General features: G+C 39.7%; 1 protein-coding gene across 2 annotated transcripts; it reads right to left on the reverse strand.

The window, feature by feature from the left end:
• Positions 1-2,203: 2,203 nt before the first annotated feature.
• ccm2 (CCM2 scaffold protein) lies at positions 2,204-16,040 on the reverse strand. 2 transcript variants are annotated; one of them, XM_061929257.2, is made up of 10 exons: positions 15,646-16,038; positions 13,066-13,242; positions 12,867-12,950; positions 12,439-12,622; positions 4,250-4,386; positions 4,040-4,175; positions 3,919-3,976; positions 3,712-3,847; positions 3,511-3,649; positions 2,204-2,956 (listed from the first exon to the last, which is right to left on the reverse strand). In XM_061929257.2, exons 1-10 carry the CDS (start codon positions 15,673-15,675, stop codon positions 2,652-2,654), a joined length of 1,386 nt encoding a protein of 461 aa, XP_061785241.2. In that variant the 5' UTR covers positions 15,676-16,038; the 3' UTR covers positions 2,204-2,651. The 2 variants fall into 2 exon arrangements, with proteins under 2 accessions (XP_061785241.2, XP_061785240.2); XM_061929256.2 differs by having other exon boundaries at positions 3,919-4,175; positions 15,646-16,040.
• Between the last annotated feature and the right edge of the window lie 1,332 nt (positions 16,041-17,372).

Consider the following 17,372-nt stretch of genomic DNA (forward strand, 5'->3'; position numbering starts at 1 on the left):
ACTGGGATGTTTTCATCTTCCAGGAATTGTGTACAGATCCTTGCAACATGGGGCCGTGCATTGTAATACTGCAAAATTAGGTGAGTGTCTCGGGTGAATGGCACAACAATGGGCTGTAGGATCTCATCACGGTATCTCTGTGCATTTAAAATGCCATCAACAAAATGCACTTGTGTTCGTTGTCCATAACATACGCCTGCACATTCCTTAACTGCACCCCCACCATGGGCCACTCGATTCACAACGTCGACATCAGCAAACCGCTCTCCCACACGCCACACACGCTGTCTGCCATCTGCCCTGAACTGTGAAAACTGGGATTCATCCGTGAAGAGAACACCTCTCCAATGTGCCAGACGCCATCAAATGTGAGCATTTGCCCACTCAAGTCAATTACGACAACAAACTGCAGTCAGGTCGAGACTCCGATGAGGACGACGAGCATGCAGATGGGCTTCCCTGAGACGGTTTCTCACAGTTTGTGCAGAAAGTCCGGGTGGCTGGTCTCAGACAATCATGGAGGTGTACCTGCTGGATGTGGAGGTCCTGGGCTGGTGTGGTTACATGTGGTCCGCGGTTGTGAGGCCGGTTGGATGTACTGCCAAATTCTCTGAAACGTCTTTGGAGGCGGTTTATGGTAGAGAAAATAACATTACATTCACGAACAACAGCTCTGGTGGACATTCCTGCAGTCAGCATGCCGACTGCACATCTGTGGCATTGTGCTGTGTGATAAAACTGCACATTTTATTGTGGGCAGCTTAAGGCACACCTGTGCAATAATCATTGTTTAATCAGCATTTTGATATGCCACACCTGTGAGGTGGTATGGATTTGTTTGGCAAAGAAGAAGTGCTCACTAACAGATTTAGACAAATTTGTGAACAATATTTGAGAGGAATAGGTCTTTTGTGTATATAGTAAACATTTTAGATCTTGAGTTCAACTCATAAATAATGGGAGCAAAAACAAAAGAGTTGCGTTCATACTTTAGTTTCGTGTACCGGTAGTTTAACATATTTCACGTCATTAAGAGTTATTTGCCACTTTGTGCAATTAAAAACAACAGCAAGAGTTTACCTGAAACGATTACACAAATATGGCCACCTTACCCCGCCTTCCGCCCGATTGTAGCTGAGATGGGCTCCAGTGCCCCCCGCAACCCTGAAGGGAATAAGCGGTAGAAAATGGATGGATGGATATAGCTAAGCTAACGTTAGCCGCTGTTCCCGCTAATGCAAACTGCCTGCAGCGCCGCAAGATAAAACAATCTTTTCATTGCTATGACATCTCCTTAATGGCTTGCTTCACCTTCGTGATCACTTTTTAATAAAGTCACTCTAAATAAAGCAACAGAAGAATTCAGTTCCGCCGACAATTGGATTAAAGATTAACGTTACAGGGGGCCAATTAGGGCAGTGGTCCCCAACCATTTTGTAACTGCGGACCGACCAACGCATGAAAATTTGTCCCAGGAGGTATGTTTTTTTTTTACAATCATGCGTGCTTACAGACTGTATCCCTGTAGACTGTATTGATATATAATGTAGGAACCAGAAATATTAATAACAGAAAGAAACAACTCTTTTGTGTGAATGAGTGTAAATGGGAGAGGGAGGTTTTTTGGGTTGGTGCACTAATTGTAAGTATCTTGTGTTTTTTATGTTGATTTAATAAATAAATAAAACACATTTTTTTATTTATTTCTTGTGCGGACCGGTGCTTGGGGACCACTGAATTAGGGGACTTTCAAATGCTGCAGAGATGGTGGTTAGACACCGTGTTGAAAATAATTAGGCTTGTTCAGCATCCAGACAATTAAGATGCTTTGTTTCACAAAACACAAGTAGAACAGAAGCAGTGCGACCGGGAGCGTTTTGTATTTGCACTGTGAAAACATTCATTACAATCATTTCAGGTTACGTGCATCAAAGATTTTACCTAAGTACACGCAACAGAAGGAGCTTCTGGGATGGAATGTGCTTCATTTTCATCCCTCTGCATTCCCAACTTTGATGGTATTAAGGACACGTCCAGCTCGCTCGCTTTGACGGAACTTAAAGTGAAGTTTTACGGCAGCTTAAGGTGCATCCGAGCACATGCTCAGTCAGGAATGATCACCATCAGACCGCAAACCTTCACCTCTCAGGTCCCCTTTGCACCCCAAAAGTCAAGAGAAAAAGATCACAACGGTGTAGAGAAATTGAATGCCAAACTCAGTGTTATTTAATAATAAACATTCGCACATAGCGGCTGTGCTACAGTTTTAAAGGCACAATCAGGGATAAATGCCAGATGACCTGCATGAGAGTAAGTCACATCAGCCGCAAATGAACTGGCTTTGTCAAGAACACTTGATGAATAAAACTTTTACAGCATTTCGTGGGTCAGTTAGAGTGAGTAAACACTAATAAATGATAGTGTAAAATGTAAAACATGTATATATAATAAGGCAGCAATGATACAAAAGAATCCAAACCAGTCCTGTTTGTAGCTACATAGCTGACAGCAGTGGCAGATACTGCCTATAAGTGGGTACAAAAACGACATAAAAAGACTTGATTGCAAGTGCATTTGTTTGACTTCATGTGTTGAGGGAGTTATAGCAAATATTCAGTGCGAACAAGCATCATGTGATCACATCAGTCGTATCAGGGCGTCACACCATCGCCGTCCATACTGCAACCGAGTGCTTCGATGTCGTTGCTAATGTCGCTGATCATGCGGTCCCACTCGTCGCCCTCGGAGGTCTCTTGGCTCTCGTCGGAGGCGGCGCCGTCTCCGCTACCGCTTTCCGCCCCGTTGCCGTTGGTGGTGGAGTCGGAGGCTGAGCTCGCTGCCCGCCGGTAGCGGCCGAAGCTGTCTGTGATGATGCCCCGGCCGTCTTTGACCCCGATGGTCTCCAGAAAGTTTTCAAAGTGCTGGCTGTCCTTCTCAGGTATGAAGGGACGCAGGCCTTGCGGGATCAAGAACAAAGGATTTGGGTCAAAGGTGTTTTATTGGCATTGTTAAGTTCTTTTTACACTTGGTTAACAATAATAAATAATTACGCAAAATACCCACAGCCAGACAGATGAAGTTAAAGGTTAAAGTCCCAATGATAGTCACACACACACACTAGGTGTGGTGAAATTATCCTCTGCATTTGACCCATCCTCTGGGAGGTGAGGGGAGCAGTGAGCAGCAGCGGTGGCTGCGCTCGGGAATCATTTTGGTGATTTAACCCCCAATTCCAACCCTTGATGCTGAGTGCCAAGCAGGGAGGCAAAGGGTCCCATTTTTATAGTCTTTGGTATGACTCGGTCGGGGTTTGAACTTATGACCTTCCAGTCTCAGGGCGGACACTAACCACAAGGCCACTGAGCAGAAGTTTGTTCTTCTACTGCAAGTTTTTGTTTAAATAAAAACTAACATTTGTATTTTTAAAAAGGGACCCTTATATAGCTCAATGATGTCTATAAATTACATTTTCTAAGCGGTTTCTTTAAATAAAACATAGTGTGGCCATACCGAGCAGTAGGAACTTCCTGCTGTCACCGTAGAGCTGTCTTAGTTTAATGCAGAACTCGTGTACGGAGGCTCCGTTGCGATATTCGTGAAGCAGAGTGGCAAACTGCTGGATCTCCTGGGAGGACAGCTTTGTGCGCAGCTGATTGCAAGAGACAATTAGGTCACATATTTATATAAGCTTTAAGTATAGCGAGCGCATACTGTGGTCATGTAGTCCTGAAGCAGCTCTGCAGCCGTGGTGCTGAGTTCCCCTTCGCTCGCCGTCTTCACCTGTGGGGAGGCGGGGCTGGAGGCTGACGGCGAGCTGCCATCTGCGTCCATTGATGCCTGGAAAGGACTTAAAGAGGGGGAAAATCTTACATCTACAATGTAAGGGACTTGGGAATGATTATGAAGGCGAGTTCATACAAAGAGCTGGCGTCGCCTTCAAACGCCGCCTTAACATCCACTTTACTTGACGAGTCATCTGAGGATAACAACACGTTAGAAAACGACCTCCGTAACCATGATATGCTGAGTTCCTGTTTACCGCTGTACAGAGAGAGATGCCTGGTGGGGGTGGTGGCTCCGTCAAAGATGGCTCTGTCCAAGAAGTCGATGGTGGACTCGGTGTAAACGATCTGAAAGACTTGACTGAGGAGCAGACACAGCTCCTCTGCTGCTGCCTGACAAACACAAAAAGAACTTACCACTCTGTAATACATTACTTTTGGTAAAAACACTTGAAGAGCAAACTGACTTTGTTGTTGACTGCGAGGACAAGCAGACAGCAGACCTCCACCAGCACGGCGCCGCTCTCTGACAAGGAGCTCAGCGTTTGGGATTTGTTGAGATCGGTAAAGGAGCTGTGACAAGGAGAGCCTCCGCATTCCTGGGCTGAGAAAGAAAAGCAACATTTACTCTACTAGGTCTACTTCACTACATTTAGGAATTATCATTCAGTTAAAGTGCCTGTTAGCAACTTGTTAAAAATGACATTAAAAAAAATATATATAACAAAAACACCACAAATTGCATACGTCAATATTAGTGGTTCAGCAGAACACACACACACACACACACACACACACACACACACGAATATACATCCATACATATACTGTATGTACATGAATATATATATATATACTGTACATACAGTAGATCACCTAAGTCAACATTGATATGTTTGAAGAGTGGATTAAAGCAACTTTAACTAAAATCTATCCAAAAATAACTTTCTTACGTAGAGACTTCAACAGTGACCTCTTGAACCCTAACAAACAAAAGTCCATGGATGACTTTATAGACACAATGTACAGTCTGAGTTTATATCCTAAAATCACAATGCCAAGCAGAATCTCTGGATACATCGCCACACTTATTGATAATATTTTTACTAATAATTTTGATAATAATACCACAAGTGGTCTGCTAATATCCCACATCAGTGATCATCTGACAGTTTGCATAATCTATGACGGAAACTACAACAAAATAAATATTGATGAGAAAAATTCATTTTGAAGAATATGTACAGAACAAAGTATGACAGCTTTCAAGAATGATCTGAGAAAACAAAGTTGGGAATATGTATACTGTGAAAATTATGTAGATGATACATATGGTAATTTTTTTGTATACTTTCATGATGCTTTATGACCAGTGTTGGGTTAGTTACTGAAAACCAGTAACTAGTTACAGTTACTAGTTACTTTATTTCAAAATTAACTCAGTTACTAACTCAGTTACTTACACCAAAAAGTAATGCGTTACTGTGAAAAGTAACTATTTAGTTACTTCTTCTACTTTTTTTTTTTTTTAAAGCTCCCATTAATGTCCTTTTAGCCTTCATTTCAGTACTGTTATTGCACTGGAGAATAATACAATCTGTTAATCAACTTGACATACATTTGCATCACTGAACTCTGCTAAGCAATGTGCTCTACATACAACACACAAAGACAAAGATATGTTTCAAAGGGCCAACTTATTTCAGGCCAGAACAAATTGACAAAACTATTTTAAATAGCTGCAACATAACATACATAAGTAACAAACAGCATAATAACACTAACACTAACACTAACCACGTTAAACCCAGATTCCGAACTAACAAAGGTCTTAACTCATTCTCTTTCTATGCCACTTCAATATGGAATGCACTCCCAACAGGTGTAAAAGAAAGGGCATCTCTATCCTCCTTCAAAACCGCACTAAAAGAACACCTCCAGGCAACTACAACCCTAAACTAACACGCTCCCTTCCACATAATACCTCTTCGGATTGTAAATAATCAAATGTAGACACTTTTTCTTATACTTTCTGATCTCTCTCTCTGTGTCCACTACTTGCTATACATATCCTACCAAGTCAGTCCTACACTGTTTCAATGTCCATTTCTCTGATGATGCAATTGTTGATGACTGAAGTGTTGATACCAACCAAACCTAACCCCCCCCACCCCCCTCCATATCCCACACCCCGGATTGTAAATAATGTAAATAATTCAATGTATATACCCTGATGATTATCTTGTGTGATGACTGTATTATGATGTTAGTGTATATTTGATAGTATATATCTGTATCATGAATCAATTTAAGTGGACCCCGACTTAAACAAGTTAAAAAACTTATTTGGGTGTTACCATTTAGTGGTCAATTGTACGGAATCTACTAATAAAAGTTTCAATCAATCAATCAATCAATCAACAACATAGCTGTAAACCTGGCTTCACCTAAGGAAGGCACACGTGACATACACAGAGCCTAACCAGGCAGATTTTAATTGTTGTTTTGGGCAGTAGACGGGATCTTTGATCCAAGACACAACTTACATTTAACTAAAATGTTCTTTTCTTTGTCCTCGACAAAAGAAAAGAAGTGAGAATATCTCATACTTGCCAACCCTCCCGAATTTCAGTGCCTCTCCCTGGGACAACCATTCTCCAAATTTCTCCCGATTTCCAGCCGGACTTAAGGCACGCCCCCTCCCGGTCCGTGCGGATCTGAGTGGGGACAGCCTGTCGTCACGTCCGCTTGGCCAACCAAAAAGTAACCACAGAACACTATACCGTATAGTCTTATAGTGTTCTGTGGTTACTTTTTGGTTGGCCAACGGTTTACGTTGTATTGCGCACCCCCCTCCCCTCCCCTTCCCACACCCAGACACACACACACACACACACAGAGAGCGCAGAGGAAGAATCAGAAGCACGTCTCTGCTTCGCTGCAATAAAACACACTCAGATCCTCAGTTTCTAGCCGATACTACATAATAACGTAAAATAACGCAGTAACGCATCATGTAGTAACGGTAACTGAGTTACTGAATATAAAAAATAACGCGTTAGATTACTAGTTACCGCCGAAACTAACGGCGTTACAGTAACGCGTTACTTTGTAACGCGTTAGTCCCAACACTGTTTATGACAAACATTGTATAGAACATTTATAACACAAAGATCTACAGAAGCAGAAAACAAGTACAAAATGTATAAAAACAAGCTAACTGGCATACTATGAACACGTAGGAAAGAATATTACAGTCAATTGTTGGACCGGAACAAAAACAATATGAGCGCAACATGGGGCATCCTAAATAGCATTATTAAAAATGGTGCTAAGAAGGATTATCCTAAATACTTCTCAGACGGAAATGTTACAAATGAGAATATGAACTAAGTAGTTGAAAACTTCAATAAGTACTTTGTGAACATTGGACCCAATCTGGAGGAAAATATTCCAGATTCCGAGTCAGTTAAGGACTTGAATGACACCATAGATAGAAATCCCAACTCGATATTCCTTGAAGATGTGACAAAAGTGGAAATAATCAATATTGTGAAAAAATGTTAATCTAAGACCTCAACTGATTATAACGAAATTGATATGGAAACGATAAAAAAGGTTATTGAAGAGATTTCATATATCAGCAACCTATCATTTCAGATCAGAAAAGTTCCCAGACAAAATGAAAATAGTATAAGCCGTACCAATTTATGAGACTGGAGACAAACACCAGAGTACAAACTACAGACCTATTTCTCTACTTCCACAATTTTATTAAATTATTGAAAAACTGTTTTACAACAGATTGGACAAATTCATTAATAAAAATGAAACACTCACAGACAATCAATACGGATACAGAGACAACATTTAAACAGCAATGGCATTTATCAAAATAACGGAAGAGATCACCAATGCAATAGATAGTAAAAAATGCGCTGCTGCAGTATTTATGGATCTAATAAAAGCATTTGACACAATTAATCATACTATCTTAACGGTATGGAATCAAAGGGTTAATCATGAACTGGGTAAAAAGCTACTAAACCATTAGAAAGCAAAATGTGAAGATAGAAGAACACATGTTTACAAAGCTGAAAATATCTTGTGGTGTAACTCAAGGGTCAATACTGGGACCATAATTGTTCAATCTTTATATAAACGACATTTGTAAAGTTACAAAGGACTTAAATAAAGTTAGTATTATCTGCAGATGACACGACTGCGTTTTGTTCAGAAGAAAACACGCAGAAGCTAATACAAACAATTACATAGTAGATGAACAAATTAAAAAGATGGTTTGACAAAAACAGACTATCTTTGAATCTCAGTAAAACTAAAATAATGCTATTCGGTAACAGCAGAAGCGAAAGTCAAACAAATGCAAATAGACAGATGAGATATTGAAAGGGTAAAAGAAAACAAATTTTTGGGTATAATAGATGATAAAATGAAATGGAAACATCATGTAAAAAATAAACAACAAAATAGCAACAAACATGTCAATAATGAATAAAACAAAATATATTCTAGACCAAAAAAAATCACTTCATATTGTCTACTGCTCGCTAGTGTTACCATATTTGAGTTATTGTGCAGTAACATGGGGAAACAACTACAAAGGTGCGCTTCATTCACTAATGGTGTCACAAAAAAGGTCAAATAGAATAATACATATTGTTGGATTTAGAGAACATATACACTTTATTTATTGAATCAAAAATATTGACTTGGTGCATTTGCAAACAGCAAAGATGATCTACAAAGCAAACTATAACCTGCTACACTAGAATGTACAAGTGAAGTGAAGTATAGCGCTTTTCTCTAGTGACTCAAAGCACTTTACATAATGAAACCCATTATCTAAGTTACATTTAAACCAGTGTGGGTGGAACTGGGAGCAGGTGGGTAAAGTGTCTTGCCCTAGGACGGCAGTGACTAGGATGGCAGAAGCAGGGATCGAACCTGCAACGCTCAAGTTCCTGGCACGCCAGCTCTACCAACTGAGCCACGCAACCCCACAACAATTCTTCTAAGGCTGCAGCTAACGATTATTTTTCTATCGATTAATCTATAGATTATTTTTTCGATTAATAGGTTACCGGTAATCTATAGATTCTTTTTTCGATTAATCTACAGATTATTTTTCCTTTTACCGATTATTTTTTTATTTAAAATGAAGATGAAAAAAATAAATGTAGGCCAGTTTTTTCAAAAGGCATAACTTTTATTTACAAAAAAAAAAGTATGGCCACTCAGTCAACATTGACAACATGACAAAATATTCTGTAACAATGTAAACATTCAAAACTTTTAACATTTAACAAAATTAAAAGTAGCTTATTTGCTTTTTAATGTGCAAATATAAAAGTAAACATCCAGTGCAAATCATAATATTCTGCAATAGTATAAGCATTTCAAAAGTAAAAGTATTGCTTATTTTGCTTTAAAATGTGCAAAAATAAAGATAAACATCCAATACAAAAAAGTGCAAAACGAAATATTCTGTAACAGTGTAAACATTTCAACAAAAGTAAAAGTATTGCTTATTTTGCTTAATAACACAACAATGATAGTATGATTAAAGTGAAAGTTAATTGTTCGTTTGTACATAGTATATGTAACTGTTAATGTTGTAAAAGGTATTTGCATAACTAATTAACGTTAGCGTTAAAGAGGAGTGCGTCTTTGTAAACACTGAACAGGCACGCCAAACGTGCCTCTCAGAGCGAAACAGTGTTTTAGTTTATGAATTTACAACGCAGATACAAATGACACATTCATGTTTTTGTGTAATGATGACAATGTATACTCACGCGGACGATTGACTAGTTGATGGTGATGGCAAGAACGCTGTCGGGTGTTTTCTTTTCAAATGTTCGTTCGTAGCCGTTGTGCTGCTATGATAGGCCATTTCCGCTAGACACAGTGTGCATACAACAACTGTCAAGTGTTTTGCTTTTTTCACTGTGCTTATCCCACACTTGAAGGGATGTACCAATGCTGAATGTGGCTTCTGGATTTCACTCAAAAGACCAGACCGTAGTTACTTTTTCCTTTTATTTTTCTTTAGTTTGCAACAGTTTTTCCAACGAAGAAACAGCTTATTTTTTCTTCTTTAGTCTTTTTAGCAGTCTTTAGCAGTGTTAGTAGACTTTAGTTTCTTTAGCTGTCATTAGCTGTCATTAGCCGTCTTTAGTAGCCTTTAGCTTCTTTAGTAGCCTTTAGCTTCTTTAGTAGGTGAAAAACCTTTAAGGACAAAACACCACAAGATTAACATGCTGTAAAAAAATCTATCAATTATCAATCCCATAATTTACAATTATTAATTAGGCTATCAAACAAGTGCAAGAAAATAGACACATCTTTTCCCTTTAAGTTAAAACAGATTTTAAATAATTTGTCTCAACATAAATGCACCAAGATACATATAAAATACATTTAAACCCAGAAACACAATAGATAAATGCAGCAGAAAAAACAATATGCAAATACATAAATACCTAACCAATTAACCACCTATTTAGATACATATTTACAATCCATATTCAATATAAATATATTATTAATTTAGCAGTGAAACACTCAATCTTAAACGCTGTCTACTGGTAGAAAAATACCCCTTTTTCCATGCCCTCACCAGCAGCCAATGATCCAACACAGTTAAATCCAACACATTAAGTTGAGCGACTTCACCCTCCTGATGAAGCAAATTGCTCCAACATTTATCAAACTAAGCAAAGAATATCAACACTTCCTTACTAAACAACAGTTACACAAAACACTGTGTGTTTTAGCCTCCAGACTAAGCACGCTACATGCACACAACTCCCCCGAACCCACCATCTCACCAGCGCAACAGGTGCGCCACACCCACAAAGAGAAATACAGTGCAATCTTACCGGCTGTCCGTTCAGCTTTTGGTTTTGGTACACTTTTGGCACAACTCTGGGTTATCTGTAATGAACTAAACCTTTTTCCACTCTGCGCTGGCGTCTTTTGTACTCCTTGATTTGACACAGCTGTCTAATTACCGGGCTCGCGCACCAGCAAATGAGACGGGAGCGCGCCGCGTTATACCTGCGCGTGAACGTAAACTGATCGGCTCTGATCATATAAGCCGACTGGCCGAAATAATGCCGAATTATATACATTTCCTGGGGTTGCCTAGGTGAATAGGGATGCGGATGTGCTCTAAGATAAAATATAATTTTATTAAGTGGGGTTTGGCTGGTTGCTAAGCAGCCACGGTTGCGAGCTCGCGCGTCAGCTGACGAGACAGCTGTTCGCCGCTACAACATTATTAGGCCGTTTATTGAAATACTCCCACACTTTTGACGACTTTTGGCGTGCTTTTTTCCCCTCGCTCGCACCGCTCGCATCGTCTGCTTTGCGCTCCGCCGTGACGGTAGTGTGACGTAAATATGCGACACGTCGACGCACAAAAACGGCGTCGACGTGTTTACGTAACCAATGACGTCGACGCGTCGTTTCAGCCTTAAATTCTTCTCAACAAAAGAGGAGAATTATAACCTGAGAGGAAAATCTAATTTAAGACATTTGTATGTACATACAACACTTAAGACCTTTAGCATATCCATATGTGGAATTAAATTATGGAATGGATTAAGCAAAAAAAATCAAACAAAGCACTATGATTCACTTTAAGAAACTTTTCAAACTGTGTTTCAAAGTGTTCACTAAGTACAAAGAATAACAATTATGATAAACATCTTGAACCTTTTTTTTTTACGGGATAATTATTTATGTATTTAATATTTGCTTACTTACTTATGGTTTATTTATTTTTTTATTCACAGTTCTGTTAAAAACAGAGAACAAAGAAATGAGATAAAATTGCTATGATATGAAAAGGGGTAGGATAAAATAAGCTCGGCTTCTTCCTACTCCTTTTCGGACATGCTGTAATGAAACAACTGGAAATATGTGATACATTATATTGTTATTGTATTGTGTAAATGTTCGAAATAAACTGAAACTGAACAGAACTGGAGTCTTTTTTAATACTATGCCTCAAGCTTGGCAAATCTATTTTGGGCAGTTTCACCCATTCCAGGCTTGTGACAAAAGACAAGTATTGAGCAAAGAGTCTGGATACTTATGTACATGTGATTTTTTTATAAATTTACAAAAAATTCTACATTTCTGTTTTTGGGGCACACCTACACTAAGATGGGGTGCTGAGTGTACATTAATGAGAAATAAAATGAGAATGGCTGCAATGAAACAAAGAGTGAAATATTGAAATTGGTCTGAATACCTTCCGTACCCAATGTATATTTACAATTTCAATTGCTATGTTTCTGTTGTTTCATCACGCTATTTGCTAATATTTGATTGTACTATTGTATTTTAACCATGTGAAACACGTTGTGAGAAATGTATTAACTTGCTAGGACACTCCACACATCAACTAAATGTTTTTCGGTATCTGCTTCTCATTGGTGTGGGTCTTATCAGTCATAAAAACCAAGGATTAAAACAAGAAAGTGACCATTAGAAAAAAAAAAAACCTAGTAGCTAGTTGGAACCCAGCCACTGTGGCAAGAGAACAAACGCTCAATTTCAAAACTCAATATAATCTGGCTAATCCCCAACGCACAACAATAGTGTTAACCAGTTGTGTTCTCCTTACCGGTCTTGATGACAACGAGGTGCAGCGAGTCGTCCCTGACGTAGGAGACAGCGGCAATGTCATGGATGGGCACCCTCAAAATAATATCCTCGCCGTCACGCCACACTAACTTGACGTTGTACGCCGACAAGCTCATCACGGCGTCCTGCTCTGACGTCAGTTGGCCTGCCAACTGATGTGACTTCTGAAAAATAATTATACATTAGAAGGACTTTGTTTTACAGTATGTCACTCACTTGTATATATAATGGCTGTATTTTGAAGCATTTGTGGACAATAAATGTAAACTGCTATTAAAGCTGTTCAATGACAACACTTTCTATAGTAATGCCCCTTGAAAAATACTGTCATAACCTGCTTGCTGAAATATTAGGGTATTGTAATTTCAAGCGTGTTTTAAACTGTGAACAGTGACTCAGATGACTTACTCTTGCATTGTCGATGAGCTGAAGGACTTCTGTCCTGCTTGAAGGATTCAAGTATCCTGGAACAGATGTCAGCTGGCCCAAATACTGGAAAAAGTGTAGCATCTAGTTAAAAAGATCCTAAGGTGTGTGTTATTGAGCTATACTGATTAACTAGCACGACAATGCTCAGTCAACTCGGTTTGTGCTTCCGCATACTTACCTTGACTTCTTTTTCAATGTAGTCGTTGAGGAGGATGTCAGGATCAATGCGATGGTCGGGCTGCGAGAGTGAGAAGGTGTGCAGGGCCCGGCGCTCTGTGGACTTCTCCTGAGCCTTTTTGTCCCGCCCCTTTTCTCCCTTCAGGAAGACCCGCTTGAACGGCGACACGATACCAGGCTAAGGAAAACACAACAAACAGCAAAGGATTTCAACAACGAAGATATTAACTCCATTGAGAACGTGGCCATATTCGATTTTCTTTTTCAAGCGTCAAAGCAAATCATGCAGACTAATTATGTGCTACCCAATGCCACAAATACTGTATATTGCAATCATGGTAAAGTGAGTCTAATGCTGAAAACAGTGTGTGTAAAGGGACACGAGAGACAAAATAATATTGCAGTACAGTCCTGTAACATCTAGTGTGAAAACATGATACACACACGCCAAAACCAAGTGAAACCAAACGACAGTATCGTAAACTAGTGACTACTTTTTTTTGCAGGTCTGTGTGAACAAGGACCAATAACTCAGACTGCACAAGAAAGGCTTCAAAAACATTTTCCCCATAACAACTTCTTTATTTTAGGTTAATAAAAGTACCTAAAAAAAGAAAAAACTCAAGTGCTCAACCACAACTAGTTCCTGCAGAAGAAAAGGGAATGCTGCTTTGTGTTACCCAATATGTGCATCTCAACTTTCAGCAACAGCAACATAAAAGGAAACGTCATCTCGTAATCCTTAATGACTTTGCAATCAAAGACATTCTACATGCAATGTTGAACCGTTGAGTTGAGTTTGTGTTTATTTCGAACATGCATGCATACAACATGATACAACACAATTTCCAGGTTCTCTATTCAACATGCTTGAAAGGGAGTAGGAAGAAGCAGAGCTTATTTAATCTTACCCCTTTTCCTTTACATAGCAGTTGCTAAAACTTTTGTTCACTTCCTGTTCTCAATTTATCCAAAATATACTCCACATATACTGTTTGTGCTGCAACTCCAAAACGGAGTAAAAGCCCAGTCTTCGTATGCTGAACTGTGCAAAAACATTATACTATGTGTCTTTCTAATCCTGCAAATATTATTAAAGCGCATACCTCGTTCTCCATGAGCCCGGACACTAGAAGAAATACGTTTTCCAATAAGCACTCCACCTCTGTTTACACTAGTCACCTGTTGTCCGGGCTTACGCAAAGTGACAGCTGCCCGGTGCTGTGCACGTGACCCAAAACAAATGAAAGGGACGCATGATGTGAGAAAAGGAAGCCGACTGCCACAGCATCCTGTGATGACGTCGGCATTTGTGCTTTTGGATGCAACTGCCTTCATACACTTGACTGCATTATTAAAAAGAGTGTGCAGCGCCGGATGATATGTGCATTAACATTTAATGGCATTTTGGTTGAGAGAAAACAGTATTTCTTTTGATGGTGACCTTTTATTCAAAATGAAACATGGTATAGACAAAATTGATTACTCTATAAACAACAACAATGCTATTGACCTGGGAACATTTGTTTTAGTTCCAGTGAGGATCATTGGCATTGTTTGTCTCTTACATTATAAATATGCAATATATATTATTATTAGGCCCTGCGATGAGGTGGCGACTTGTCCAGGGTGTACCCCGCCTTCCGCCCGATTGTAGCTGAGATAGGCTCCAGCGCCCCCCGCGACCCCAAAGGGAATAAGCGGTAGAAAATGGATGGATGGATGGATATTATTATTAAATGAAATAAATCAAATATTTTATAAAATGCATATTGTCATGCGACCCCTAAATGAGAGGCCAAATGTTCAATTATTTCCTAAAATGCGGCTTCTCCAAAAACATGCACCTGGGGTTAGGTTGATTGGCAACACTAAATTCGCCCTAGTGTGTGAATGTGAGTGTGAATGTTGTCTGTGATGAGGTGGCGACTTGTCCAGGGTGTACACCGCCTTCCGCCCATGTGCAGCTGAGATAGGCTCCAGCACTCCCCGCGACCCCGAAAGGGACAAGCGGTAGGAAATGGATGGATTGAAATGTTTTTTTTAGTTATAACAATTCGCTATCGCCCTCAAGTGGCACAAAAAGAAACTACATGGCACGGTGACGTCACTAAATCATAAACAACACGGCAAACACTCATTTTAACAACTGACACATAATTAAGACTACAATATGGTCACTAAACAGTAGATATGATACACTCCTGGTACAGAACGAAAACCGGACAATAATATTGGTAAAAATAATCTTACTGCATTGCAAAAGAACAATTTATGGCCTCTCAAAGCATAATAATGTCAATGTTTACATACAGAAATCAGTAACAGGCTGTAGTAGTTGACACAGATCAAATACATGTAAAACAAAGTACATTTCAATCAAATGGCTCAGGAATTAAAATGTACACTTAAAAATCTGTAGACTTTCTAGCGATTTAACATATTATTCCAAGACCACACTTTTGGGACTTTCGCTTCCATCATGTTATGTTTTTAACTGGCCCGACTAGTCTGCTTTGGACCGACTAGCATGCTAGCCGGCTGGGTGGACAACTTGAGTGCTGTGGAAGTGTTAACATACCTTTTTCACTTTTTTCACATCTTCCTCCATTGCTACGGCAATGTCATGTTCTTCATGTTCAACCTACCGCCCTCTGTCCGAACGAGGGAACACATAACCCGCGGAGCTTTAAAGACCGCAACTCCCCGCTAGCTCGATAGCTTCCCTTAGCTTAGCTTAGCCCCGCTTCGGCAAAGTGAGCCCGAATTTGGGGATGACAGCTAAGCGCTATTCTCATGTTTGACATGTACCGAAGTCATTGTGGGGAACAGAGCGAGACACAGAATCCACGTTGATTCTGGTGGGCGCGGAAGAGCTACACACCCCGATAAATAGTATGAAAACAAACTCGAGCAAAACAGTCAAAACTTTTCAATCGTGCCGCCATTTTGGGCGTCGAATGCAACACAGGGCACTCAGCAGCGCCCCCCTCTGGAGGAATCAGTGACATGCAGCTAAACGCAATACATTGGATTAAAAGAAAAGTATACAGTCGTGGTCAAAAGTTGACATACACTTGTAAAGAACATAATGTCAAAACGAACTTTATAGTTGCTAACATTTTAAAGTTAAAAAAGTGAAAGTTCCAATGATTGTCACACACACACTAGGTGTGGCGAATATTCATGACGTTTGGTTCTTTTATGAATGTATTATGGGTCTACTGAAAATGTGACCAAATCTGCTGGGTCAAAAGTATACATACAGCAATGTTAATATTTGGTTACATGTCCATTGGCAAGTTTCACTGCAATAACCACGTTAAACCCAGATTCCGATCTAACAAAGGTCGTAACTCATTCTCATTTTATGCCATATCTCTGTGGAATGTGCTCCCAACAGGTGTAAAAGAAAGGGCATCTCTATCCTCCTTCAAAACCGCAATTAAAGTACACCTCCAGGCAACTTCAACCCTAAACTAACACCCTCCCCGGATTGTAAATAATCAAATGTAGATACTTTTTCTTATGCTTTCTGATCTCTCTCTCTCTCTCTCTCTCTCTCTCTCTCTCTCTCTCTCTCTCTCTCTCTCTCTCTCTCTCTCTCTCTCTCTCTCTCTCTCTCTCTCTCTCCTCTCTCTCTCTCTCTCTCTCTCTATGTCCACTACTTGCTGTACATATCCTACCAAGTCAGACCTACACTGTTTCAATGTCCATTTCTCTGTTCTCAATTGTTGATGACTGAAGTGATGATAACAACAAAACCTAACCCCCCGCGCCCCTCCACATCCCACACCCCGGATTGTAAATAATGTAAATAATTCAATGTATATACTCTGATGATTATCTTGTGTGATGACTGTATAATGATGATAGTATATATCTGATAGTATATATCTGTATCATGAATCAATTTAAGTGGACCCCGACTTAAACAAGTTGAAAAACTTATTCGGGTGTTGACATTTAGTGGTCAATTGTACAGAATATGTACTTCACTGTGCAATCAATCAATCAATCAATCAATCAATCAATCAATCAATGTTTATTTATATAGCCCTAAATCACAAGTGTCTCAAAGGGCTGCACAAGCCACAACGACATCCTCGGTACAGAGCCCACATAAGGGCAAGGAAAAACTCACCCCAGTGGGACGTCGATGTGATAGACTATGAGAAACCTTGGAGAGGACCGCATATGTGGGTAACCCCCCCCCCCGAATGCAATGGATGTCGAGTGGGTCTAACATAATATTGTGAGAGTACAGTCCATAGTGGATCCAACATAACAGTAAGAGTCCAGTCCACA

The sequence above is a fragment of the Nerophis lumbriciformis genome, linkage group LG34 (genome assembly GCF_033978685.3).
Source record: "Nerophis lumbriciformis linkage group LG34, RoL_Nlum_v2.1, whole genome shotgun sequence".
Lineage (NCBI taxonomy): Eukaryota > Metazoa > Chordata > Actinopteri > Syngnathiformes > Syngnathidae > Nerophis > Nerophis lumbriciformis.

What these genes read in the sequence shown, in the direction of transcription:
- ccm2 (XM_061929256.2), bottom strand. Translation starts at nt 15,675, where the DNA reads ATGGAGGAAGATGTGAAAAAAGTGAAAAAG. An exon ending in ATGTGAAAAAAGTGAAAAAG is followed by an intron (nt 13,243 to 15,645) that starts GTATGTTAACAC and finishes TGTTTTCCTTAG; the next exon opens with CCTGGTATCGTGTCGCCGTT. An exon ending in CAGGAAGTTCCTACTGCTCG is followed by an intron (nt 2,957 to 3,510) that starts GTATGGCCACAC and finishes TGATCCCGCAAG; the next exon opens with GCCTGCGTCCCTTCATACCT.